At 45.0% G+C, this 27,824-nt stretch overlaps 1 protein-coding gene across 1 annotated transcript in view; it reads right to left on the bottom strand.

Annotated features, from left to right (window-relative positions):
- ADAMTS9 (ADAM metallopeptidase with thrombospondin type 1 motif 9) overlaps nt 1-27,824 on the bottom strand; it is a 76,345-nt gene that overhangs the window by 39,121 nt on the left and 9,400 nt on the right. Inside the window, exons 4-21 of the mRNA XM_058032174.1 lie at nt 23,238-23,524; nt 22,174-22,257; nt 21,950-22,071; nt 21,549-21,589; nt 21,343-21,448; nt 19,363-19,509; nt 18,357-18,498; nt 18,036-18,140; nt 14,037-14,182; nt 8,275-8,456; nt 8,040-8,176; nt 6,878-6,995; nt 6,518-6,613; nt 3,984-4,150; nt 3,746-3,875; nt 3,119-3,245; nt 1,270-1,480; nt 416-580 (exon numbers count right to left, since the gene is read on the bottom strand). Of these exons, the coding sequence (XP_057888157.1) occupies nt 416-580; nt 1,270-1,480; nt 3,119-3,245; nt 3,746-3,875; nt 3,984-4,150; nt 6,518-6,613; nt 6,878-6,995; nt 8,040-8,176; nt 8,275-8,456; nt 14,037-14,182; nt 18,036-18,140; nt 18,357-18,498; nt 19,363-19,509; nt 21,343-21,448; nt 21,549-21,589; nt 21,950-22,071; nt 22,174-22,257; nt 23,238-23,524 (2,513 nt within the window). The remainder of the gene's footprint in view (nt 1-415; nt 581-1,269; nt 1,481-3,118; nt 3,246-3,745; nt 3,876-3,983; nt 4,151-6,517; nt 6,614-6,877; nt 6,996-8,039; nt 8,177-8,274; nt 8,457-14,036; nt 14,183-18,035; nt 18,141-18,356; nt 18,499-19,362; nt 19,510-21,342; nt 21,449-21,548; nt 21,590-21,949; nt 22,072-22,173; nt 22,258-23,237; nt 23,525-27,824) is intronic.

The following is a 27,824-nucleotide window of genomic DNA, read 5'->3' as shown; positions in this document are numbered from 1 at the left end:
GCAGTAATAAACAGCAGAGAGAGGCTGAGCAAAACATCAGCAGGGTGCAATCCTGCCCTCCAGTGACAGCCAGAGCTGCCAGGGCTCTTGAGGACAATCTCAAGGGAAAATGAGGGCAGAAGGTATTTTTCTTCTCAAATACACAGCAGAAGTACAGAAAAACTGTGGAGAAATTACTGCAGGATTGCAGAGACATTAACCCCTGGTGGCTTTGCAGGGGGGAAAGTGGCCCCTTGACCACAAGGCCAATGACTTTGCTGCCTGTCTGAAGCCCCCCTGTGCACAGGCTTGCCACCTTCTGCAGGAGGCACAAACAAGACAAGCAGGGATGGAGACAGAGACATTTGTTTGCAGACAGCAGCCCCTCAGGGTGGAGGACCAGCAGGGTGAGCCCAGCCTGGTGACCAGCACTCACCTCGGACCAGTCGCCGGTTTTCCACTGTGGGCACGAGAAGTCACTGCACCTCTGCACCGTCAGCTTCTCCTGCTGGCTGCACTTGCTGTCATCCAGCACATCATTGTAGGTGTTCACACACATGGCTCGCCGCCGCCGCGTGCCCCCGCCACAGCTCTTGGAGCACTGGAGGGACACAAAGAGTCAACATTTCCTGCCACTCTACTGCTATTGCCTCCTCCCTCACTGTGGAGTGACTGCAGGAAACCTCCAGAGCAACAGCTTCAAGTAACAGGCTTTTACTTTATGTATTCCTTTAAAAAGCTAATCTTGCTAAGCTTAATAAAATGTTGTGGCGATGTGTTTCTCAAATTCATTTCAGAATATAACCCCATTATTACTTTTACAAGTGTTGCCTTTCAGTTCTCCTAAATGGCTGCTGTTTGTTCTCATTCTAAGAGAGATTAACTTTCTCTGACCAGCCAGCCCCCCTTCACTGCACCCTCCCTGGAAAACCTGAGGCTCATCAATCTCTTGGCGCCTCCATTCAGGAATATTCTTGTTAATGCAAAAAGATGTGTAAAGGAAACAAATTTCAGAAGCTCTCTGATGATGGCAACATGTCCTCCCCAGCTCCTGGCAGCAGTAACAGCTTTGATGGCAGCTAGCAGAGCTTCATGTAATGAAGATGAGACAATTAATTGCAGCAGTAGGTAAGGAGTACCAGGTTGATTCAGACTAGAGTGTCCTCCATAGGAAGCAATGAAAGCAGAAGCACTGTGGCCATATTTTACATATATTCTGTTAGCAACCCAAACAGCCCAATGTACTGCTGTGCACGGAGCAGATTCTCCGTGCCACAGAGCATCCCTAACCTCAGTCCAGGCCGAATAGCGCCATCCTCCCACGTTGCAGTCTCCAGTGCACTTCTCCCTCGTGCTGGGCTTGGTCTGGCTGTTGCAGAAGCGATCATCCACCTTCTCTATCTTGCCCTCCAGCCGGCTGTACTTGGAGCAGTAGATCTCCAGCGTGCGGTAGCCCAGCCCGCACTGCGCCGTGCACTCGCTCTTCCTCGCGATGTGCCACCTGTGCCAGGGACAGCAAACATCAGCCCCAGGCTCTGCAGGGAACGTGCTCAAGGGTGTGGGACAGAAATAAGGAATATATGCTCTTGAACAGGAAGTTTTGGCGCTGTGTCACACTTCCCAGTGTTTTGGGACTTACAATTAGCCTGGCATTGCTGCTTGAAGGGAAGGAACTGGCAGAAAGGTCTTTCTTAAGCAAAAGAAAGATAGCAAAGGCACACTGTAATCCTGTGGGACCAGCCAAGGTGGCAAGGAGAGTTCATGAGCAAGCAAGGAATAGTGCACTGAAAGCTCCTCAAAACTTTCCACCCCATGTTCTCCTGCACTCACCACCTCAGCATCTAAAAACTGGAAAATACAGCATCAGAAAATGATGTGCACAGGCTGGAGAGGTGTTCCACAATAAAGGACACCCACAAAGCAGTTTCAACTCTCCAAAGAACAAGCAAATGACTTGCTACAAGATACTCAAGCCCTAGCTGTGTCAGCAGGGATTAGAGGTGCTCTCTCTTGACAGATTTCCATCCTGTAGCCTCTTCTGTAAGATGGACAACAAGGATGGTGCTGGAGGCCCCCAAGCACCCACCTGGGGATACATCCCTGCTTCACATCAGTTCAGCTCTGGAAAGAGATGCTGGACATGAGGCCTGATCCAGGGAGGTGCTGGAGACCCTGAAGCCAACAGGGTCCATTGCCCCTCACACCTGGCAGGGGTGGCTTCTGGGGGAGGAGGCAGTGACATCCTCTAGGGGTCCTGGAGACCCTCGGGCTGCTGCCTGTGCCTGTACAGGGAGCACAGAGCCCTGCTCCCAAGCCAAGAGAGCAAATTCTATCACAGCCCAGAGAAGAATAAGATCAAGGGGATTTGGAATCAATAGCTCCTGACTGGTGGGAGCCTCACATCCCCGCATGCTTTTCAAACTCCTGTTTTGCCCTTCTCAAGTTTCCAACCTGTTGCAATGGCAACAGCTGTTACCGCGACAACCCGGCCCCGCACAGCCCCTGTTTAACAGGGCTGCAGAAACCCCTCGGGAAACTCAGCCTTCTGAATTGCTTCACCAGCAGAGGCTTAATGCCACCACATTTAAGCCCCAGGAAGGAAAACAGATTGCTTTTTAAAGGAAAATGGGTTGTGATGATTTAGACTGTGCTCCATCAATTCCAGCTTGCCAAGAATTGTCTGGGGACAGCCCCAAACCCATTCTACACTTAAGCCTATTCTTTGCTTTAAATAAACAGTGATAAATCCAAGTCTTAGCTACATTTTTGCTTTAAGTGTATGTTTTCCCCTCTCTGCAGGCTGTATGTAGAATGGCACTGAGCATTTCTGATCCAGGCACATGCAAATTTCAGGCCTTGTATTGCACAGGGAGATTTTTCAACATTAGAGAATTTTTGTTATAGTTAGCTCTAATTGAATCCAGCAAGAGAAATGTAAAAACATTGAAAAGTGCCTTTCAAAACATCACTGGTGGATGACAATCTCTCTTGGTCGACAAAGAGGCAACTACCAATCCTTTTCTTTTTCAAAATCTAATACAGGCTGGTGAGAAAGGGAATTAGGGTGAGAAGCGAAAGGCAAGAGGAGTAAATAATAAGTACACAATGTTATTTATATACATGGCTGAGCACAGTGCACCTTAATTCACACTCTGTGTTACAAGGCTCGGTGCTGGGCTCAGGCTGGGGAAGTCGATCGCATCGCTGGTCTGACACCGTGAGCTGATCTGACTCTCTCTTACACGCAGGCTTCCTTTTGCGTTCTCCTGCAGAGAAAATCAGCACTTGGTTTGAGTCAAGCAGTAAGTGATCAATTCAGCTATTTCTCCTACACCTTTTATAGTAATATTTAAGACATGCTTAGGTGTGCTTTTCTACCTCTGTCAGAAACAGGGAGGGGGTTTAAGACTAAGCGAGGCAGAAAGGGTTTATTGTAGATGGGATGGACACAGGCAGAGAGCTCAGTACCTCCACAAGGATGGGCTCTGAGTATTTAGCAGGGTGGCCACCCTTAGGAAATGCCTCATTTTCTGTGCTTCAGCTTCCTCACCTGCAAACCAGGTTGTGAGGTTCACCTAGCTGCGAGGGGCTGTAAGGTGCCCTGCTCTGAAACCCAGAAGCCCCTTATAGGATGTTATCCTCCCTGCAGACCAGGGAAACAACAATACTCACAGGGTGAGAATCTCTTGACAGAGAGGGATCTGTTTGATGAACTGCCCAGACCCCAAATGAATCCAGGACAAAACTACCCTTCCCAAGCACCCACCTTGGCAGAGCTTACTGCAGGGCTGCCACGGGCCATGCTCATTCCAGTAAAACTGCTGAGGTTTGTCCTCAATAGGGATATTGAATGTGTAACGAACGTCAGGATTGTACAAATTGCCCACTGATAAAACCTGAGAGGAAGAAAAATGAAGCAGAGTAAATCAACAGATATCACTGCCCACTGTTTTCAGTCCAACAAAGCTGGGCAGACTTGTCCATACACACAACATATACTTCACCTGAAGTGTTATTTCTTGCTCAATCCGATCTGTAGAATTAATCCTTTCAACAGTATTATCGGAGCCACTGTATTCGATCACAGCATTCCCAACTTTGATTTCCCTTTTAAACATACTGACGACAAAGTCTCCATTTAATATAAAGTCTCCTTGACTGTTAGATAAGGCTGCATAGGTGCAAAAAACAATAACTAAAGAGGCAGAATTAACTCATACATACATAACAACGTGGGTCGTGCTCTCAGTGCTCCTTTCTCTGGGGGGGGGAGCCCACTGGCATTCTCAAACAGAAAGGATGTAAAGTGAGCAGCAGAGCTCTTGCAGACATTCTGCCTCCTCCTTTTTCCACTGGAAAGCCTCCTAAAAATGAAGGCTGAATTCCTGAAGTTGTTGCTAAACAGTTCATCCATAACCCAAAACAGAGGTATCCAAAAGGCATTCTGGGCTGGCTGCTGCAAGGAGTACACATGGGCTGTATCCCCACATATACCACAGAAATAATCCTGCCCAAAACTTTTCATGAGCAGGGTGTCTTCCCTGGTGTTTTTAGGTGTGTTCTTAGGGTAAATGTATGCACCCTAATTACCTAAACATAATTTCTAGTATATAATTACAAAGAGCTTGGTCAGTATTTTCCCCTTGGTTGCCCTCTCCCTCCTCCCCCCATACTTTTTATTATTCCAAATCTTAAGGTATGTGAGAGCACTGGAGGCTTAAAGCCTAAATGCTTTATAAAAGGAACAGTTTCCTGAAAACAGCAGTCTGCTGCACAACTTCACACTAATGCGATTATGTAGCTAATTTCCTAAGTTAGTTTCCCCACCATTTCACCCATCACAGCTATGTTACTAAAAAGCCCCTCTACTGAAAAATCTAAACACCAAAAGGAAAGTTTTTCCATCGAATGAGGAGAGATAATGAAGCAAAACACTGCTTAGTAGCAAAAAGACATAGATGGAGAAAACCTCACAAAGCAGAGGCTACTCTCAACCAAGTTTCACACTTTGGAGGTTTTAATGTTATTAGGCAGTAGTAGAACTCATTAAGGGATTACTTCTCTTTTACTATATCTCCTATAACAGTAGGTACATCTTGGACTTGATGACAACATCAAATTCCTCCTAAATTGTTAAGCAACTACAAGGTTCACAGTAACTGAGGGCCCAAGATTTCACACTCAGTGAGCTGCAAAGTAAGTGGACACATGCACACTTCTCATTTACTTCCAGTCAGGCCTAATGTGAAGAGATGCTTTCCCAGCAATATTAAAGCAACATTAAAGAAGATTTGACTTCATTGTTTCCCAAGAAGATTAAAGGCCCTCCAAGAAGAGCTGAGAACTTTGGGGCTCCTTCTGGGGTGAACCAGTTTGAAAAAGCATAACATAGGGAGGATTGCTTTTCCCAGGGAAGATGAAAAATAAAATTTGGCTCCCTCCTCCAAGACAGAAAACTCTGAGACCATTTTTTGGTGCTGATGTGCATTCATGCTGCACCATCTCAACTTTTTGCCTCAGTGAAGGGTCCAGCACATGGATGGCATTTCAGAGCAACAGCAAGGCTGTCATTGCCTCCCTTTGGTGCATGGTGGTCTCTGGCACTTGTTTCTCAAATGACTCCCTATACCTTTGATGGGCTAGGGGCCACCAACCAACTCCCCTTATTAACACACCTAGTTACAGGAACTTGGTGACAGAACAAGATGAAGTGCCCTGTTCAAAGATTTAAGTACAGGACCCTGTGCTACTGGAACACAGCTGGGGGTGCAAGGCACAGGGTGTGCAAAACAGGAGGACTAGAGACTGACAGGACTTAATGGCAAAATCAGCCTTCAACTGGGAAGTGTAACATCAGTAGTGAGGCTCATTTGTATTATCTCTGTTATTGAAGCCAAACAGAACTATCTGTGGGGTGAGTGATGATCATGGTGGAAAAGACACTCATGGCCGTGCTAGCAGCATATATGTGCATGTAGCGCAGTGGTCTAACACAGCACCACAAGCATTTTCATCTGCCTCTAAAGGCCAAGTTACTGTTAGGTTTAAATCAAACCAATATCTTTGGTGCAGAGTATTTCTTTACAGTTACATGTCACTATCAGGCAGGGACAAGAAGGCCTCACTATCTGAAATCAGAATTATTATTCTCAGAAGAAAATAATTTCTCTTTGTATGTGTTTACAAACATCTTTCAGGACATGGCACCAACAAAGCATGGTGACAGCAGAGATAAAGTTGCAGTGAGGAGACTCAAGCAGAGCTCAGAATGCTGTTTGGTTCCCAGCTTTGTCCCTCAGCTACCACCCAGGCTCAACAGTCCTTCAGAGCCCTAGACACACCCTAAGGGAATATTTCTTATAATTGGAGAACCTCCCAGTAAGGTTGAATGTTTGGCAGACACAGAAAAATTCTCACCAAGAAAACATCTCCCTCAAATTAATTCTTCAAACTCCCTAGCAGAGAGCTGCCAGTAGATACATCACCACAGCCAGACAACAAGGCAGATTTCTGGAGTGACATAAGGAACACAACTCACCCAGGTAGTTGTCATCCTCTGGTTTCCCTGAGTAACTGTGCTGACGCACATCAATATTAGTGGCACCAGCTGGGATGCGAACCACAACGTTATAACCTAGGAAAGATGGAACAGGAAGTCAAGGCTATTACACAGGCACTTGATTTGTTTTCTGCAGGGGAAGGGAAATGAGCTAAGTTACTTCACATTACACAAGCTGATACTTTTCATTTAGGGATAGCATAAATAGTTATAAAAAGGAATATACTATAGCTAGAAGGATTTTGTGTTTTACATCGGCGTTTTTGTAGATTAAGTGATGTAATGGCTTTTATAGACCCACATTTTTTCACCATAAAGTTTTTAGCAACAGATTCTTACCATAATGCACTGTGTTAAATGTGCCTGCAACAGTTTTGCATGAAGAATTATCCCCACCACAAACACCACATTTATCTCTTCTTGCTTTTGAATTCAGCACATGATCACATCCAGCTTGCTTTAAGAGAAAAATTGAAAAAAACATATTGAGCAAATACAGACTAGAACAGCATTGACAAATCTCCTAATTAAGGCACACAAAAGCTGTGTATGCAAAAGGCTGCTGTGAGATAAACTGGTTTGCTTCCCCACATTTTTCCACTGATTTACAGTGCGGCCATCCTACAAGGTTTTACAACAAAAGGCTTTTTTACAAAGCAAGAATCAGAACAACTATTTGCACCAGGTAATGCTTTCACTAGAAAAAAAATTCTTGCATCAATTGTTCCTGTAGAGAAAAGTGTGAAGAACAATTGTGAATGGAAATGTAGGGCTCTGGGGCCTGATCAGGAGGAACTGGGGCAAAACACAGAAGGAAGCAACACTGGGATTTAGGCTGAGATTCCACAGCCCTCAGTAACCTAGGGCAGACGTGCAAACATGTTCCACTTAAGTGTGTCCCCTGGTGAATGGTCTAGACTAAGATGAGGAGTGGCTGAGGAGCTCAGCCTGGAGAAAAAGAGGCTCAGGAGAGACTTTCTCACTCTCTACAACTACCTGAAAGGAAGTTGTAGCCAGGCGAGGGTCAGGCTCTTTTCACAGGTAACGACCAACAGAACAAGAGAAAACAGCCTCATGTACAACAGAGGAGGCTTAGATTTGATACTAGGAAATGATTCTTCACCAAAAAGTTTGTCTAACACTGGAACAGGCTGCTCAGGGCAATGGTGGGAGTCACCCTCCCTGTTAGTATTAGAAGACATGTAGATATGGCACTTGGGGACATGGTTTAGTGGTGAACTTGGCACTGCTGGGTTAATGGTGGGACTTGACCTCAAAGGTCTCCATCTAAATAATCCTATGATTCCACATGTGGCTCTTGGGCAAATCTTGAGGCTGGCACAAGTTTCAGACCATTTGGGGCTTACAGAGCCTGCAGCTGGTAACAGGCATCCTCTGAGTGAAGAGGACATGCCACCACCTGCCTGGAGCATGGTGCAGAAGCAACAGCCTGCCCTACCAAACTGCCATCCCCCTTTGGTGAGGAAGGGACAATGATTACCCGGCAGAGGCCCTGCACGCAGATGTCGTTGGTGTCGGGGCCGCAGGGCGTCCCGTCGATGACGCGGTCCCGCAGCTGGTAGTAGGCCGTGTTCCCCGCCACCCGGCAGAAGAGCTTGCACCGATCCTTCATCAGGACTGCAGGGGGAGGAGGGACACCAGGAGCACGTTATCTGAACACCCTCACCCCAGGCAGCAATCCAGGAGGCAGGACCTGCATCCCCCCAGCCACTTACTGCCGCTGTACTTGGGAACCCAGCGCACGTTCGTGGGCAGCCCGTTGATGTTGAAGTGTTTCCCATCAAAGTCAGCACACTGCTCGTCCCGGAAATCCTTCTTCAGCTTCGAGCAAGGTTCTGTGTTGCAGGATTTAAACTTCATACGACGACCCACGCAGTATTTCCCACCGTTTTTGGGTCTGCAGAGACAACATCAGGCTGGAAATGAGGTAGAACTGCAATTCTGCAACTGGGTCGGTACAGTCAGGATTTGCAGCAGCACTTTGTGGGCTCTGTCTTTCTGCATATCTTTAATTAATATCCCAGATTGACAAGCAGGAAATGTTATGCTGGTGTCTAACAAAAAAAATCCCACATATGCAATAAAAAGGGATGAAAAAGAGAATACTTGTTTTCTGATGGATGCCATGGTCGTGAGAGAAACCAAAAAGGAAGCACAACATCTTCTTCCCCACCTGAGGATTTATTTTCACATTGAGGGATCCCACTCAGGCCCATGTTTCCTTACAACCCCATCAGTCCTATGGATTTTGTGGCTGACAATTTGCCTTTGATCTAGTAGGTTGCAAATAACTAAACATTACAGGAGAAAAGGCTTCCTTCCCTGCAGAGGCGGAAAGGTCAGGCAGCACTTAGTCCTTCAGGATTTCTAGCCCCAAATGTTAAAAATGGTAATGCTGAGCACTTTGAAACAACTTTACCTCCATACATTCCAGAAAGCATCAAAGACAGCCAATAAATAACTTACCCCCATTTTATAGCAGGATGACACTGGTATAAACTGGGAAGAGAAATCCCATCCAAGCCACATAAAACCCAGTGGTAAAGCCTAGAAGCTTTCATTTTAAATTTCCTGACTCACAGATTCAGAGCTGTAGTCATAAAACTATTTTTCTCATATGCAGATGAAGCCTTTGCCAAAGAACATCACTCTGGGGACTGAAAGAGCCTCTCCTATTCCATCTGCTGCCAGCAGTGGTGCAAGAATGAGCTGCACATCAAAATAACCACTAAACCTACATCTTCTATCTACACCCTGAAAAATGGGTGCCTGCAGTAGCAAGGAGTGCAATCAGAAGAGTGACTTGCCAGGCTCCAACAACCATGCACCCACACCTCGTGCTTTCCAGGGCTGTTCTTCAGGATCAGCTCTGCCTTGCCTGGGAACCAGGCGCCCATCAGTGCCCCAGGGATGCTGGCAGAATGCTCCTTCCCTTGGAGCTCAATTGGGAAGGAACACACACAAAGTTTGCACACTTGGAGAACCCTTCAAGATGCAGATGAATGAGTGATAAATGGGAGCCACCCCTGTCCTCAGAACAGAGGTGCTCACCATGAGATCTCCAAGTTGCGTGCAGCCAGCACCTCTAACAAAAAAGACAGTACTCCCCTGCACCTGCACAATGGTCCCTACACACAGTGAGTCAACAAGTTCCTGCAGTTGAACAGGATTTTTGAGCATCTCTGCACCTCAGGAAGCCCAGCAGTGCCTTTTATCCCACAAATAACAATTCTTCACTCTTTCATTTGAGATCTCTTTATGACTCAAGTAGCAAAGTTCCTGTGAAACAAATGAGAGACAGAAGCACAGAACAGCTTGCCCTTGCCAAAAGATTACCTGCAAAACCAGGAAAGGCAGGCAGACTTCCCACCACCCCCTCAGCACCACACTAGGGATGCTCACAGGTTTGGCAGAAGGAGTTGCGTCCTTGAGCAGCTGCAGATGAGATGCTGGGCACCACCAGTTACAAACACGGGATTTTTCCTGCCAGCATCCTCCAGTCACTGAGATTCTCACTGCTCTGGTGCAGACCCTTCTAGTCCTACCCTAAATGCCACAGGGTATGATTTGTCCTCAGGCACAGCCCTGAGCAATAGCTCACAACACCAGCTCTACCTGCTCTGAGGGCAGTTCTCACATGCCATCTGGAAGTGAAATGCATGTCACTTACAAAGGTTTCTGGTGTTTGCAATTAAGCAAGTACCAGCGATAAAAAGCCCAAGCAACTACGCAGTGGCCATTGCAGATTCCTGATTACAGACTGATTTTACACCTTTACAGTTCCTAGTGGAGGAGTAAGTCTAAACCTGGTTTTTAACTGATTTAATCTGTTGTCCACCTTGTGACAAACAACTTCAAAGAAGTCCAAACTCCTCCTTGCCTTGCAGGCACAATGGCAATTGCTGGGGGTTTCCCAATACCAGGGCACATCCCATGGACTATTCCCATGCAGGCACATGAGCCACCTCTAGCTACAAAGGGACATCTCAACCACACAGCATACTGGGAAACTTCTTTATCATGGCAACAGCACACTCCAGACCTGGCTGAGTCTGAGTCATTCATGGGGGAATTAACAGGATTCGTCATTTTCGCTTCAAAAGCATTTGTACCTCTGCAGGATTGCTGCAGTTTGACAAAACATCTGAGTTATACAAACCTTTAAGAGGGCATTTCTTTTTTAAAAAAATTGTAATTACAACATTTTTATGGCAACCACATATTGCTTCCAATATAAATCAATTAACTAAAATGAAACTCTCAACTATTTAGTTAAGGGGAACATGAACACGTAGGAGCTTTTTCTTTTTTTAAAGTATGTCTGATAAAATCCAAAAATCCCAAGCTACTATTTAGTTTTTTCTTCACTAGACATGACCCCTGAGACTGAGATAACATCGACGCAGGACACACCACAAACTGAAGGATGCTAAAGCTTGCCACCTTGTTGCAAACTGTCAGCTTTGCAACCCTGGCAGGAAATCTCCTTGCAGACAATGCTGGGGGCCGAAGCACACTCACACTTCGGACACTCAAAAACAGCTCCAAACTGCCCTGACAGTTCAGAGTGTTTTTAACCAGCTCTGCTTCTCACAGAATCTAAGGGACAGAAAGAGCTGACCCTGAAAAAGAAGCCACCCTCATATAACATCAATTTTCAGTGTCATGAAGAAATACAGCATACTTTGCTCTGTGTAATATTTTTATGGATCATCAACAATGTACCACAGAGTCAGAAAGGAAAGCAGTACATGCACAGAAACCTCCTTGTTTTCCTTCCATTTCCCTTCTCTTGGAGTCACCTATTTGACCAATGAACAGCTGGCATGGACCCACTTTCAATCCAGTACCATTCCCCCAGGCTCCTGCACACACCCCAGACCCACTGCCCTCCTCCCAGCAGCCCAGAAACTCTCATGCCCAGGGAATGATGTGGTCTCATCCCCATTTCCACCCCAACAGGTCTGAAATACATGATGCTCAAGGTGATGGCTTGAGCATTTTGAGGATGTGCACAAAAATCTGTGAAGCTCCAGTGTGCACAGATCAGTTTGAGATATCCTTCCCCACATTCCAGGAAGCCCTAGGACTGGGAATTGGTTGGTGGCTAGCACAGTTATCTACACATTTGTTTACATGTCAGGCTCAGACTGTTAAGCACAGGTGGATACCTCTGTGATGGACTAAAATGCAAATGTGATCTGACTCACATCCAGAGATTAGACTCCCCCATCCAAAAAACCATTCCTGTAAACAGGGCTTCTGGTATTGACATGTTATCAAATATGCCCTTCCCCATAATTCTGCAGCATGTCTTTATCTGAAAATCAGGGCTTGCACCACAGCCCCTCTGATGATGCACCACAGCCATGGGCTTTGTCCACCAGCCAGGCTCAAATTCCCATGTGGGCAATCTCAGTGGGAAGGGTCTGGTCTGGTTAGCAAACACATTCCTTCAGGGTATGTCAAAAGAGGCTGCTGCAATTCCAGAGGCCTACAGCTCTCCCTGCATCCCTGCAGGACACTCATCATGTAGGTGTCAGAGCACTCTACAAATTGTAGAGAGGCGGGAGCTGCAGCTTTACTTTCTGCAGCATGGAGGGAATGGATGTAATTTTCAATGCCAGATTTAACACAATTTTTTACCGGATGCAAGATCCCACCCCAGATTCTCATGCACAGAAAAAATCTTTAAAAAGCTAAACCAACTTTGAATACAAAAGATTTATTGAGAATTATTTCAGACCTTACTCGAGGTATCTGGGTTAGGTTTGCTGCCTTCTACAACAGAGGAGAGACTGTCTCCTTTTTAAGTACTTTGAGAAGGGGAAAAGGCAAGAGAATATCCAGTGGGCTCTCATCCATTTGCATCGTTTTAGCAGCCCCATGATAATGGGGACACAGGAGGTGGGAGCTCACACTGTGGTGTCAAATTACAGGCACAAACCAACGACAATCAGTGGGAAGCTCTATGGCTGGTGCCAGGACAGGCTACTCCTCACAAAGACCTTGTGAGGGGCTGGAGAAGAGAGGCCAGTGCCAGCACAAGGCTCAGGAAAGGAAAATACCACTATCAGTCACAAGGATTTCTCAGGCAGCTTGGAGCAGAGTGTGTTTAGGTGCTTTTGCAAATCCCAGCCACAGCAATACACCTACTGAAGCACCAGGATACAAACCACAAGCAATCAGGGAAGATGGAATTTCAAATCCCTTGGCTAGCCTTTAGGATAAAGGAGATTTTCTATCACAAAAAGCTATCAGTCTGAATAGATGCGTCTCAGAAGACAGGAATACATCTCACTGACAGCATCCAAAGTTTCAGCAGCAGAGCTGCAAAGATGCTTTGCTTTTGTCTTTCCATGGCTACAGAAGACCATATGGAGTGTGCTGACTCAGCACAGCCAGAGGAGAGCTCTCTGCACTTGTGTTTTTCTTAGCATTGTTTTAATTAATGTGCTGGTGTCCTACTCTCTCAGCCTCAACTTTTGACACTTGCCCAGCTGTGCTGAGCAGCCTCTCCTGTTACCACAGCACGAGTGTCATGGGCATAAGCTCTCCCTTCTCCCATTAACAGTGATGAAATTATCACTGGCACATCTCTAGTGGCTATTTTCTTGGCAATAAACCATCCAACACCAGTGATCAGAAATAGGAATCTTTTTAAGACCCCTCAGTGCAACCAGCCCCACAGACCCCCTCCTCCCTGTATCTCAGTCCCAAATAAAAGCTCAGAGAGCCTCCCTTCTGCAAGAAGGCATTTAAACAGAAACCAGCACAATTCACAATTTACGTAAACAGGCTGTTTTCATACCAGTTGCTCAAGCCATTACTATTGCACCAGCTACATATTTGTCTCCTTGAAGCCCACAGCAAAATTCCCTGCCGTTTCAAATGGTGCAGGATTTTGCATTCCAGGCTGATAGCAAACATTCTCGAGTACCACTTTTTAATGGGGCACAGATTTCTGCTGAGGTTTGGCTAGCCTGCACCAGCTGAAATGTAACTGTATAAAGGATCAGCTGCAAAAGCAGCCAAAAGCTGCAAAACCAGACAAAGCAGGAATAAAACGGTAGAAAACCTTATTATAAAGGCCTATAGGAACAGCTGCAAAAGCAACCAAAGCAGGGATAAAATGGTGAAAAAGGAAGGCTCCTTCCTTTCTGACAGCTTTGGAGAAAGAAAAACACCTCTCGAAGTGGGACCCCAGCTGTGCCTCCACAGGAAAACAGAAGGTAATAAACACATGGAGGTATCAGCTTTTTATCCCTCATTGTTGAATGGATGGATCCCTTTTTTAGAGCACTTCACCCACACACCAATGACCAGATCCTGCCTCACCCATGCTGGGCAAAGCCACCCATGCCCAGTGCAGAGCCACCTGTCCTTGGCACTCCCAAGGACTGAGGGCAGCCCAGGTTGATTCCAGCCCATTTGGGCAGCCCAAAGTGTGTTTCCCCATCTCCCCCTGTGCACTCACTCGGGCCTGTTGCACTCTCGGATCGCCGTCTTTATGCCGCCGCCGCAGGTCCTCGAGCAGGTCCCGAAGGGGCTCCAGGTGCCCCAGGCTCCGTCTGTCACCGGCGCCTCCCGCTCCTTGGGCACACACATCCCAAACCTGCAGTGCTGCACGTGAAGGAGACAGGGCAAAGGTGGGATTGTGCTGCTTTGCATTATGAGCGACCCACAGTGACCAGCCCGGGCAATGAGACTCAGCCTCGCTTATTTCTCAGCCACACACAATGATTTTGCAATCAAATAAAACTGAACCGCTTTTACTTTTGTCTGTCACCCCCATATTTTTCTTTCTCCATACCCTTAAATGGCAAAGTGAAGGCAAGGTGCTGAGTCCATGGAATGAGTTATGGGATGAAGACTAAAGACAACAGCAACCACTAAATATTCCCTGTTTATTGGTGCTAAGCAGCACAGCAAGCTCGCAGCACTGGCTTTTCAAAAAGCTGCTCTATCTGATTTCCTGCAGAGCTGCAGAAACTCTGCATGGAGAGCCCTGTCAGGGGACGAGATGGGCAATGAGGAGAAACACCAGGGAAAACACTAACCTCCCCACAGTTACCCAAAGCAGAAAACTTCCAAATCCAAAAGGCAAATAAAAGAGAAAAATTATTTCCTCAAGCCCAAGTCGTTTTTTTTTACACTCAGACATAACATGGGACTTGCCAAGACTTGGTCTACACTTCTGTTTTCCAGCTATGACTCGTTTTTTTTTGTTTGGAAAATTGGATTAAGTTACCTTGGCAAGCCCCTATCCCTATTTTCATGGTATAAATTGTATCCTTTGGGGTATGTTTACCACATGGACTACACAGACTTCTGCAGAAGTGAAAGAGTCACCTTCTGGCCTCACCAGAATAGATGGAAAAATGTCCCCTCTCAGTGAACAGTGCTTGCTACAGTTGCTTTAAACCCAGAGACATGCAGATGCCTAAATCTTTGTAATTATGGGAAGCCCAAACATTGCTGATTGCTCACAGATTAGAAGAGGCTACAGGCTATAAAATGCAGGTAGAGAGTATCACTAAAATATTCCCTTGCAGTGTTTCTGTGCACCAGGTGCTGTTCAGATCTGATGATCTTTATGGCAACAGGGTCAAATTTGCTAATGCACTTTGTTTTTCCAGCCCTTCCACTAATAGCACAACAAGGGTATGTCAAGATACACCACAAGCTCATCCTGCTTTTTTAGACACCTTTATGAACCACCTTGGATAAAGCCATCTAGGAAAACAGAGCAGGATCAAGCTGTCATGGGGCTGTGCATCCCACAGGACACCAGCTCTGCAGCACGTGGGACACTTTTTCCCATGAAGGCTGACTTTTATATAGCTTTGCTGATGAAGGAAGCTGATCTCAGGTGCATTTGCCCATGAACATGGTTTGCAGGACAGCAGGACTCATAATTTGAGTCCTGCATGTGGTGTTTGCTCAGAGACAAGCATGGTCTCTAGGCTGCAAAATGCCCCAGATTTGCTTTCATCTGAAGATCTGACTCCCAGATAAAACTGACTAAAACCCATCTGCTACAGTAAAGAACAGCAATAAAATCAGCTGAAATGCCTGTTTCTTTGCTGCAGGACAAATTACAATGCACAACTCTTCCTGGCATTTAAAGGTTGAAAACCTGAAGGTTGGGGGTCCCTATACAGGTCCAAAGAGGTCTGACAGCTATCATTAAACAACAGAAATACATGACACCAACCCAACAGTGCTGTCCCAGTGGAGAACTTCTTGCAGCAATGTTGATGCTCACAGCTAAATATCTAACCAGAGTCATGCCTGGCACCACTGACCCAGGGAAGATGACTGAATAGCTAACTAGTGAATGAACAGAGCTCACAGACCGTGACATGACCTATATGTCTCCCATCTCATGGTTGAGTATTAACCAGGAAGTCATCTACATCCATTGATTTTATTAAAAATTTGGAGGTTGGAGTTGATGGTAAAGCGAAGCAGGGGAAAAGAGCAGCTGTTTTAAATAAACAGCAAGATTATCTTATGAAAACACAATAGTGCTTCTTGGAACCACACTGTGAACAGTCTGGCTGTGCAACCTTTATGCCTTTCATATTTTAAAAATAATTTCTATGTTGAGATACAGCAGAAAGACTAAAAAGCCTGCCAGGGTTCTCTTTCCTATAAGCTAACAGCTCACAGAATGAAGAGAATAAAAGGCAGATTGTCTGGAGCAAATTCAAAATATCTTAGACACACAGTGGAGCTGGAGAGCCCTGGCAGGGATGGAAGACATTACAGCAGACTTTCCTTTCCTTTGTCTTACCACCAGAGCTCCAGATAATTCCCCAAATCCAGCTGCCATCCTTGGGCTGGCTGAATGGAGTAGCAGGGGGCAGAAGGGGCAGTGCAGCTCCATGCATGCATAACAGACACACTACCTGCTGCCACAGGGCAGCAGACACAAATCATTACTGCTCATCTGCTCCTCTGTCACCATTCTTTAAACAGCCTTGAAAAGCACAACAGAGAGTGGCCCAAATTTGCAACCCCCTTCATCTTCCTTCAGAGATTTATCTCCACCCAACAATGAGCTGGTTCTGTGGAACCTGGTAAAACCATCACCCAGCAAAGCCAGACTCTGAGCTTGGCTTATGGCTTGATTTAGTGGTATCAGATTCAGTGTCCTCACATGCAAAATATGTGTAAGTTAATACTCCCATGTTTTTTACTGCCCTTGATTTAAGAGTAAATTTAGAGCCCAGTTAAATCTACATCCCAGTAATTTTAGCTAGATCTTTTTTTTAGCTATTCAGGCTCTCTTATTTCCAAAGATATCTCCATAAAAAATGGTATGGTATTTTCTCCATCTGCCAACCCATACAGCATGGGCTTTAAACATGCAGACTTGAGGCATTAGTCAGCAAGTAGCAGTTTGATAGGGCTCCTGGCCACAGCAGAGTACCAAAATAGCAATTTATTCCAAGGAAAAACACTTCAGACTCGCACCTCAGCACTTCACAAGCCCAAGTAAATAGCAAGCAGGACAGAGTTTATGTTGATCCAAACTTTAAGCTTGAATCAGATGAACACTCAGACAGCAAAATTACTCCATAAAGCCCTTTTGTGAGAACACATTTAAATACCTGAACACGAGTGGGCTGCATTAACTTTTCTTAAGAGCCCATCTGCTCTCAGCTGAGACATTCAGATCACACTTACCTAGTTGGTCTGAACTTGTCAGATTGTCTAAATTTGTGGCCTGACATATTTTTGCTCACACAGTCTTTATTAAGAGCCATGCAGCTGGACACTGCATGACACAGGGTGGCTCTGAGGGGGTGCTGATCTGCTCAGCTGCTGCTGTTTGCACATCACTCTGGTCATATCCAAGGGTGAGTGCAGGTTTCCTGCAGCCCAGATTTTCGGAATTTCAAGAAAATTTCAAAGTTATTGCTGATCTTTCAGCAGTGAGCAGATCTCAAGCTCACCAACAGAGAAATTGAGGGCACAAGGTCTCAAGTCATAGTCATTGCACATGGAAATGGGAAGTTTCTATTAATTACTGCCAAAAATGTTCCATACATAAAATGTCAACCAATTCTATATTTTACTCTGAAGCTGTCAAGATGAAAAGCCAGCTGACAAGTTTATGTTACACAGAATTACTAATTGCTCACATCACACAGGCAATTTCTAAAAAAAGCTTAGGGAAGCTTTGCAAGAGTTTTGCTCAAAAGTTCACTCAAGGGCATTAATTCAAGAAGATAAGCACTCCAGGAATACCTGCTTTAAGCAGTGTTACACCAAGCAGTTGACTTTAATCATGTATCTGGGCTGGAGATGTCCCAGGCACCACCAGGCTGAAAACACAGTGAGCTGCTTTGGGCTTCCAGCACTGCAGTCAGAGCTGTGCCCCACACAACTGGCATTAGGGAAGGATGATTCTGACTGATATGCTCATCCTCAGCCCAAGGAAATAGAGCCATGAGGCACAAATTACCTTTCCAGGCTCACATTCTGTCCCATCAGCCCAAGGTGTGTGTTGGGTTCGACATCCCTTGTGAGCACCATCGACGTTGATACACCAAAGTCGCCGACACTGCATCTGCTCAAGTGATTGCAGAGATCAAAACATTAAACATGCACCACATGCCTTGCCAGACAGATGATCCTTTATGAAATTATTCCCCCCAGGATTTATCATTAACTCACAAGCTTGACAGTAAGTTGATGGATTGTGAGTCTGCCATTCATCCAACCCCAGGAGACCTTATTTTGCTCTGGCAAAACCAGGAAAAATAAGGTGTGAAATTTCACTTACCATATAGGGGCACACTTGGGATCCGGGTCCAAAAATTAACTCACATTGTTTGTTGACGTCATAAATCAGCCCTGGGAGCTGCTGAGGCAATGTGTAAGTTCTTGATGAAGGTTCATCAAGCAAACACTCCCCATAACCAGTGCTACAACACAAATCAGAATACTGGTGTTAAACAGGAGGTGGGAGATCAGAATTCCCTTGTGTTTGCCTGAATTAGCTGTAGGGCAGTTGCACACTATGTTTGCCATATTTAACAAGCATTACAAGAGCTATTTCAAACTCAAGCACAGGAGGGTGTGTTACCCATACACCATCACCCTTGTGCTGTGACAGCAACCATCCACCACACCACAGTCAGCTACCATGGCAAAAGCATTTCTGAGTGTGCATTTAGTTGCTGAGCAAGCACTGGCGCACTTTTACAAAGAATTCAGAATAAAAAAAAAATCACTGATTAGCAGAACTGCCCAAGGGACTGAGCTCCTGGATTTGCCAGAACACCATCATGGCTCTCATTCTGTTCCACACCACAACACACGGGAAGGCACGACAGCAAAATGGGCGAATCACTGTGCATCAAACTGACCCGTGGGCTCCTGGAACGGTGTTCCCACACGGATTAGTGCCAGGGCTTTATCTTGACCTGTGGAGCAGAAAGGCAGATTCAATCTGCCTTCTAAAACACAGCTCCGTATCTGGGCCACAAAGCTCGGGAAAGTCATTCTTCAGGTTTGAGGAGAACACACATTCCTTAAAAGCAATATCCATGGGGGAAGACTTATTCTTCCCCATTGAGAGGCTGGTCCTTGCCAGCTTATCATGAGGCTGAACTGGCAGGGACTGGATGCCAGGGGTGCATTCCTGCTCTAGGTAAAGGATGCGTGCACACACAAATCCCTCTGATTTCCTCCAAACACTGCACACTAGGGCTCCAAATTAACTGAAGAACTCCATGGGACACATGGACATGTGAAAACAGCCAACACATGCATATGCAAGGTCTTACTCCAGAAATTCAGTGATGTATTTCCTACTGCACTTTGACCACATCCAGGGATTGGTGTAGAAGTTCAGTGTTGGTGCCATGACATGCTGTTGGTTTTTACCTCCATCTTCCTTGCACTTGTGATTGTCATCATGTGGCATGTTAAATCTAAGAGGAAAAGAGCAAAAAGTAGAGTCAGTTAAGAGGCAAACATCAAGTATTTAGCATAGCAAGGGCAACAGTGTGAACTAAATGCAAGCAAACCCAAGAATTTTCCCTAAATATGCTGCTGACAGATATTACAGAATAAAAGTATTAATACACATATATTCATAATAAATTTAGAAGTGTTAATGAACAGGGTTTCTAGCACTCATCTGGGAAAAGCTGTGCAGCACCCTGCTAAGCTCTCCACTCCATGACTGCATATATTTAGCCAGACAAGTTCTCCAGGGAGCCTCGAGTGAGATGCAAACGCAGCTGCAGTTTCCTTTTCAGCTGACAGTTGCTACCCTGCAGACAGGCTGGAGTCTGGCCCCTCCTTCATAAAAATGGGAAATACTCTGGAACTGACCACAGATCCAAGAGCTGATCTCAGGGAATTCTGAAGGAGACGATATAAGCCCACTGACTGCAGACCCTCATGCACACAGGCAACACCTTGTTGGATGCAAAATACTTTCTAATGCGGTTGAATACCCTGGGCCACACTGCTGCTTAAGGAGAGTTGCACCAGGGATAGACTTGGCTCCTATACTTTATGTGGCAGGTTTACAAAATGCCAGCAAGCATTGGTATCAGCAGAAACCAACACGAAGTTTGCAGCACATGACACCTTGAAGAATGTGGTAAATTCACTAATGGAGACAGAGCGGCTTAAAGCGCTGCGCTGTTTGAAGTGGGGAAGGGGAAGTGACCTGGTGTGATCCTGTGTTCCAAGGCTGGGGAGTTTGTATTCCATTAAGATTACCTCCAACAAACCATCTTTTCACTCTGTTCTCTGAAAAACAGAGCACAGAGGCATATCCTGCTTGGGAGCACTGCTAACCCCCCCAGCAGCTCTGAGGCAGCATTAGCAAAGGAATTAGGCACAGGTTAGGTGTGGGGAACACCAAAACTTTGGGGACTTTCTGTCAGGAAGTCTTATTTAAACAAAGACTACTGTGGTTAAAAATAGACTGTCTCAGCCAGCTCTCCATGAAGAAAAACAAGAGTTTAGAACAATGGGAGATCTGTTCCCAAGTACTCATCCATTCCACACCTACAGACCTCCACTGCAAAGCAGGCGTGTGATGGTTTGGGACTGAATCAGCTGCCAAAGTTTGTAGCCAGAGGTAAAGGATTATGTGATCTAAGGTGATTTTTCTCATGACTGCTTAGTAGTGAGAAAAAGTCTCAGAAGTGAGAAAAAAAGCAAAAATTGTTTGAAAGAAACTTCTGCTGGAGGAGGTGAATGGCAGCAGAGGATTTTCCATGATGAAACAGTTCAAGAGCTGAGTGAAGCTCACTTATACACCTCATCACCTCCCAGATGCCCTGGGTAAGTTCCTCCTTCACATACAGCTGCTGCACTGCCTTCACCAGCACCACACAGAGCTGTGGGACAAGCTGTGGCAGGCTGAGGATCTGCTCTCAGAGGACTTCAGTCCCAAAAGATAGTTCAGATGTGCCAGCATTCTTCGTCCTGGTCCTCCTCAAGGACCTCTGCCCAAAACCCTGGCTAGTTCCAATAGCTTGGTCAAGATGTCATTTCTTAGGTGCTGCTTGTGGTTCTCTATCATTTATTCTCCCCAAAACATGGCCCTGCTGGTTTGGCTGCTCTCAGACAGGCTCCAGAGCACCTCAGTTTCATCTACCTCAGTGGTGCATCTTCTAGCCAAATATACTGATCTCCCCTCAAATAATTAGGCTCAGCAGTACCAGTTCCCAGCCTGGCTGGCAAGCCCTAGTTAGCATAAATATTGGGCTATTTAAATGTAAATGTATTTACATAGAACATACACATGGCCAAGTTCATGTGCTATTGTGAAAGCAGTGCTCAGTCCGTTATCTTCACTAATTGAACAGCTCCTGTATGGGTCACAGACTGTGCCCAACTCTGCCAGACCTAGGAGAGAACACAGAGGTTTATGATAGAAAAAGAAATGTCACTCACAGTTCAGAACAGGCAACTACAAAAAAAGTGACAAAGAAAAGGTTTTCCTTACCCAGAGTATCGCATTTGTCGTGCGCTCTACAAATATCTTGTCTGAAAGCAGAACAGACCTGACACATTAATTCTCAATGCAGCAGTGAGTTAAGGTACAAGCACAGTAACAACAGCAGAAACAACTCTTGGTCCTTCAATGGACCTTCTCATGCTGGTTTGCCACATCATCCAAACTAACTCCCCACCACAGTCAGTGTTTTTCATCTTATGCTAAACCCATGGGCAGACCTTAGACAGCTTTGAACCTCTCAAAATCATCTCTTGTTATGGTGGACATATGCTCCCACAACTGCAAATATCATTACACTCACATCAAAACCTCAACATTGCCCATACATTACATGCTCACAGCCCCTAACACACAAGTGGCAACAGTTTTCATGAGAATATTCACCATACCTGGTAACAAGCACAGCTGTATCATGGCGAAGGTGACTTCCCTCTGGGTGGTTTTGGGACTGCTGCCATTGGCAGAAGTTTTTTAATGTTGTCTGGGCATTGTAAGATATTGCAGGGCCATCCTGATAAGCAACACACAGAAAGCAGGTATTTTAATTATTCATGACAATTCTCACTACAAATGCCATTGTCAAGCAGAAGGTGAAGAAAATAATTTCCATTACCTGCTCATTATGTATCACGACCAATTTCACAATAACAATATTAATTAAATTTCCAATGCTTGGGTCTTTGTAGATAGAAGCCACCTGTTTCAAAAAAGCAGTATTTGGAATTATTCTTAACATTCAAGGAAACAAACAATTAAGACAACACACATATTTTCCATTTTGCAACTGTTTTTCTCCTGGGCGGCTCTTCTGCCCTGCTCAGTGCTCTGATGCTACCTGGAGAGACCTCCTGGCAGAAGCACAATTTGAGAATGAAAAAAACCTGCTGATATCAGAGAAACCCAACATTTCCTTTTGCTTTAGCACACATTTCACCAAATTAAAGGATCATTCTGCTCTGAGACACAAAGACCACCAAACAAGACTGTCAAAAGCAACTTACTCTTCCAAGCACCTGATTTTGACGTGGGCAGCTTCAGACCATGCATTCAGTGCACTTCTACCCTCAGACAGGATGAACATCCCTCCAGAGACACAAATGTGTTGGGTACTCCCTGCCAGTCACTCTGAATCTACAGAACTGCCTGTCTGGAAACTGCACTACTGCATCCTAGTACCTGCAGCTCCTAAGGTGCTTGCTCTCAGCCTGAAAAGCCAACTTGAGAACTATGCTAAGGATCAAGGTGACAACAGGCTCCTTCTCCTTGCAACAGCAAGGAAAGTCAGGCAACTGCCTAACCTACCAGCCTCAGGCCCCTGGAAGGCACAGTGCCCAAAGCACCTTTTAAATTCAGCTGTTATTTCATGTGGGCTTAAATAAAAACAATAGTACAGCATGTGGACTAAACAAGCAGTGTTATTGCTCATGGTATCTGATGTTCAGAAAGCTGGAAGAGAGAGGTGTGAGAAGGATCAGGAAGTGTGATGGATCTCGGAAAGAAGACTCCAACCAGCATTTTCCAGCCATGTTTTACCATTTTTTGATGTAACCCCAGCATTATCTCCATGCCCAGGGAAGGCAAACTGATGGTGTTGCATATGAACGCAGCAGAGAGGGGCTCTGTGACCACTAGAAAACGACTTGTGGGTGAATCTACTTGCCCTGGTTGAACACTCACTATTGACATCAGGGTTAAGACATAGTGCTGAAGGTTGGCTCCATGGTAGGCGACCATCCTGCTGTCAGCCACCACCATCACCTCCACAAAACGTGGGTAGGACAAGAACCGCTTTGTTCGCTTGTGGCTCTTCTTTTCACCAATGGTCCCCGTCTTGTTGCTGTCCCCAGAAAAAGAATTCACTTCCAGGCTGTGTTTCAACATCTCCACGTCAGACAATATGCTGCTCTCTGCCCACTGCCTTCTCCAGTGTTTCCGTTTGCTCTTTTTGTGACTGTGGTCATGATCTATGGTTAAAAGGCAGAAAACACATACAGTACATTCTGGAGTGAGTAAAATTAATGCCATGTGTATGCTAAGTCAAAATACCTATTGCCTCAACAAAGTTGTGTAGGCTTGCTCCAAGCAAGCAGGGAACTGAAACAGAAGCACTCTGTGGAAGCCCACCATGTAATCCAACATCTAAGGCTTCATTTTTAAAGCCGTCTTGGGGAAGCCAGCAGCACTTAGAGGTGGACATTCCCTGCAGCAGATCCAGCTCCTGGTCTGTGCAGGAGGGATGGAGCCCTGCAATGGTAATTAGCCACTGCAGCAGCAGTGTGAGGATTCTGGGCACGTCCAAGGTGGCCAGGAAACAAAGGTCCAAATCCTGTATTTCTAACTCAGGCATGAAGGACGGCAGGATTTGGCCTTCACAGCAAAGCAATTATATATGATTTATTTCTGTCTCTAACAATAACACGGCTGGGCTTCAGCTCCCCCCCTCCCTTTATTATTCTGTGCTACAGGAATGGTAAAGGTCATCTAATAGCACAGCTGCCACTGGCAAAAGAATAGAATTCAGGAAGTTTCACATATACTGCTTTTGATATTCAATTAGGCCAAACATAAAAGCAGCCTGAAAATATACTCCATGCTGATACAAAGACGACAAAGTGAAGAGGGAGAACAGGCATATAAAACATATGGAACGTGTACAATTAAGATTTACCATCTGATTAGTATGTAATTATAGCATTATTTAAATGTAAGAGCAAAATCAGGCTTATTTGATGCCACTTAATTTTTAATCAGTTCATCATAGGAAGTAGCTAATTGAATGTGATTCATCCACAAAAGACTGTTCACTTCTGCATTTAATATAAAGCCAAATCTGAACTACTCATCTACGACTCCAGGCTACAATCCTCATGCTTTTTGTAGCTTTAGTTTAATTTCGTCATGGTGGTGAAAAATATCACATTTCCTTATCTGACCCATTGAGTAGGTTAGAGGAAGCATAATATTACAGAACAAAGGAATATTCAATGCTCAAACAAGATTGAAATGATAGGAAACTTCTTATTTTTTTTTTCTTGTATAGTTTCCTTTTAGAAATATTTGTAATAATTTCCAAATAAAGAAATATGTTCTGCAGTATCATGGCAGGGAAAGGGGATCAGCTTCTACCTAAGTGAAAAATACTATCCTTCTGCCCTATGTGTAAATAGGCAATACAGCAGTTAAGAATTAAATCCTGCCTACTCTGTACTACCTAAGTCCTCTAAATTCCCCTTTCTTGATATAGCCCAGACCACCTTAATACAGCAGAGTCTGCAGTTATTTGAGTAAGAATTTGAGAAAGCCAATGGCATTTGTGGTTATAATTGGATTGCCCTAGTTCCTCTGCTCTAATCAATGCCCTTGTGTTGGCAAGGTTATGCTCTCATGCTGGCACTGCTTCGTGGGCAACCGTGACATTATCCCGACTCATTCAGTGCCAATCAGCTTGGGGAGCCAACTATGCATATAAATAACTTAAAGGTGAGGAGAGGACCAGACTGAGGAGAAAGTGCTAACCCCAGCCCTTGAGCCAGCTCCTCTCCTTTCCTCTCTGCACCCTCAGACCACCACTCAAATTCCCCTTTTAAATAACTAACTTCCAAAAGGAGCAGGTGCCCAAGCAAAAATGTGTTAAGGATGGTGAGATCCTCAACAGGGCTTGAGTGAGGCTGAAGACAAAGCTGCAGAGTGAAGGCAGAGCTCTACAGGGCCCTAGGTGGGGCCATGAGGCTCGGGTACCTTCTCCTCCAACCATCCAGTCACAGGGATGTCAGATGGCAAAAAAAGAGGGAATTGCAAAGACATCTATCTTTGAAGACACCTATCACACAGATCTATAAAAAAAGTTGATATTCATTGGGCTTGCATTGAAATCCTGCAGCTGGTGTCACACACTAAAAAAAAACCTCACAAACCACCCAGAGAGTACCACATGAAATTCCACATTTTGTTCTGAGAGCCCTGACCTGCCCCTGATCATGCAGGAGAATCAGAGCCCAACAAAGCCAGGTATGCTCAGCACAGAGGAAAAATAACTTTCCTTTTTGTGCAGAGATCTGGCATAGAGTCACAGAATCATTTAGGTTGGAAAAGATACTAAAGATCATCAAGTGCAATCATTAATTTAATCCTGCCAAGTGTTGGTACAGTATCAGTGCTCTTTGCCCATTCAGCACACAAATGAAGGCAGACACATCTTCACTTCCAAAACAACTGAATTATTTCCACTCACAAAGTCACTCCAACACTTGCACTGTGCCATTTGGACAGGTCACATATTGGGTGTCTGTCAGCCTGGTTACTGGAAAACCAGGCACCAGTGATGGGGATGCCCTGCATGGAAAATCCCTCCTGGACTTTGGTAGTAGTGAACTGTTATCTTCACCCATCTTTGTTGCATGTAGATAGTGTGCACTCACCTGTAAAAAATTAAATGCTAATGGCTGTGCACTGCTCTCAACCCATCTGTAAAATCCTGACCACGTTAATGGGAGCAGCACCCAGGCACTGCCAGGAACTCTGTGTGCCTGATTCTGCTGATATCCTGCTCCATTACAATGGCCACAACAGCAGGGCTCTCATTGAATGGCGCAATGTGCTCCTGCTCCATCAGGCAGAAGGGAAAATCTCACATTACACAAAACTGTGATTCTGCAGCACCAGCTTCCTACTGCCACACATAACATCAGAAAAGGGTGTGATATTTCCCCACTTTATTTTCCCTATTGTGTTAACATAGTAACAGAAATCAGCAAGAAAAATGGTTTTCTTGGCAAGCCCCCAGTCTTTGCAATGACCTGAAACACATCTACTTACACATGGTAGTAACTGGATGAGTTTAAGAAGCAAAACATTTTTCTTTTACTTTTTTACTTTTCTTTTCCTTTTTACTTACTACCTTTAAAATCATGTAAACTATAGTTCAATAATTCCAGTATGAGGCGAGCCCATGCACTGACTCAACAGCTTGTATTCATTTGAGAGGCAGGTAAAGGCTAGAATAATGTCCATTTTACTGCCTACTTTACCAAGGCAATCTATGCTGTTTTCACTGTCTTTATACAGACCTGGTAGTTTATCTTAATTTTTTTTCTGTTTGGTTTCTTCTTTGTAATGTGGGACTTAAAAGGAGACCCAATCCTGTGCAAGGATATCACTTCCTGATGGCATCTTTTCACTAATGCCATTTATTTTTGCCCAGGCAAGAAGCCTCAGCCCAGAATCCATTCAGCTGATTTATGGATGTTTCCTGCTGGCTAATGTACTTTGGATCTATCACAAGAAAGAGGGCAGAGAAGACTCGGGCCCTGTGTGAGTACTTTGCCTGCATGAAAGGGTGACAGGGCAGAGTCAGGATCTGCTTTTGACATAGTAACTATTGTTATACTAAACCAAACATTAAAAGATGGAATGATCACTTATCCCAACAGTCCTAATCCTTTCCATTTCTACATTAACTAGTCCTTGGAACAGAAAGCAATTTGCACAATTAAGTAAGACATGTAACAATTCAAGCAATTCCAGTTCAGGTCCAAGTTCATAAGAGCTGCACATAGCAGCGAAAAAAAAATGTAACAGAGAGAGAGAGAGCAAGAGAAGGAGGCAAGAAAAATTCTTTCGTGAGCTAACAACATCTCCCTGCTAGAAAAAAAGTATGATCCTTTCAAACTGACTAATTATGACAAGTTTTCTGAATGTGTGACCTAGGATTTTTAATAAAATTTGCCACTCAGCGGTTGACCCACACCACTTCTAGCCCTGCTCTAATCCAGTTGCACAGATAATAAATTATTGCACACCTCCATAAAACAGACCAAAATTCAGCTGAGTTCCCCTCATGCAGTCAGTCAGTGTGTGACCTGTCTCCCTCAACTCCACAGGAGCAAACCCTGGCCAAAAGATTCAGTCCAAGCCCCAGCTCCAGCTGCCTGGCTGGATTTGCTGCCTGTAGCTGCTACAAAGGCAGCTGCCCCAGGGACTGCCATCACCTGGGAAACAGAGAGAGGAAAATGGATTTGCCTTCATGCAGAGATCAGACTGGCTGAAACTGAACCACATTTTTAGGCTCTTCTTGCCAAGAAATGGAATGGAAACTGGCTCCTCTTTAGGACACAAACAGGTAAGAAGCCAGACCAAAGAACTTTTCTAGCCTTGGGTCTGTCCTAATTCTATATCAAGATGTTTTATATCTCTGTCTTTCTGTACACCTACAAATGTATCTCAGATGGATTTGCATGAGGCCAAATTCTCACCTTTGTAACTGTG

This window comes from Melospiza georgiana, chromosome 11, assembly GCF_028018845.1.
Source record: "Melospiza georgiana isolate bMelGeo1 chromosome 11, bMelGeo1.pri, whole genome shotgun sequence".
Lineage (NCBI taxonomy): Eukaryota > Metazoa > Chordata > Aves > Passeriformes > Passerellidae > Melospiza > Melospiza georgiana.
Note: the sequence above shows the minus strand (reverse complement) of the source record. Positions and strands in the feature narration are given on the sequence as shown.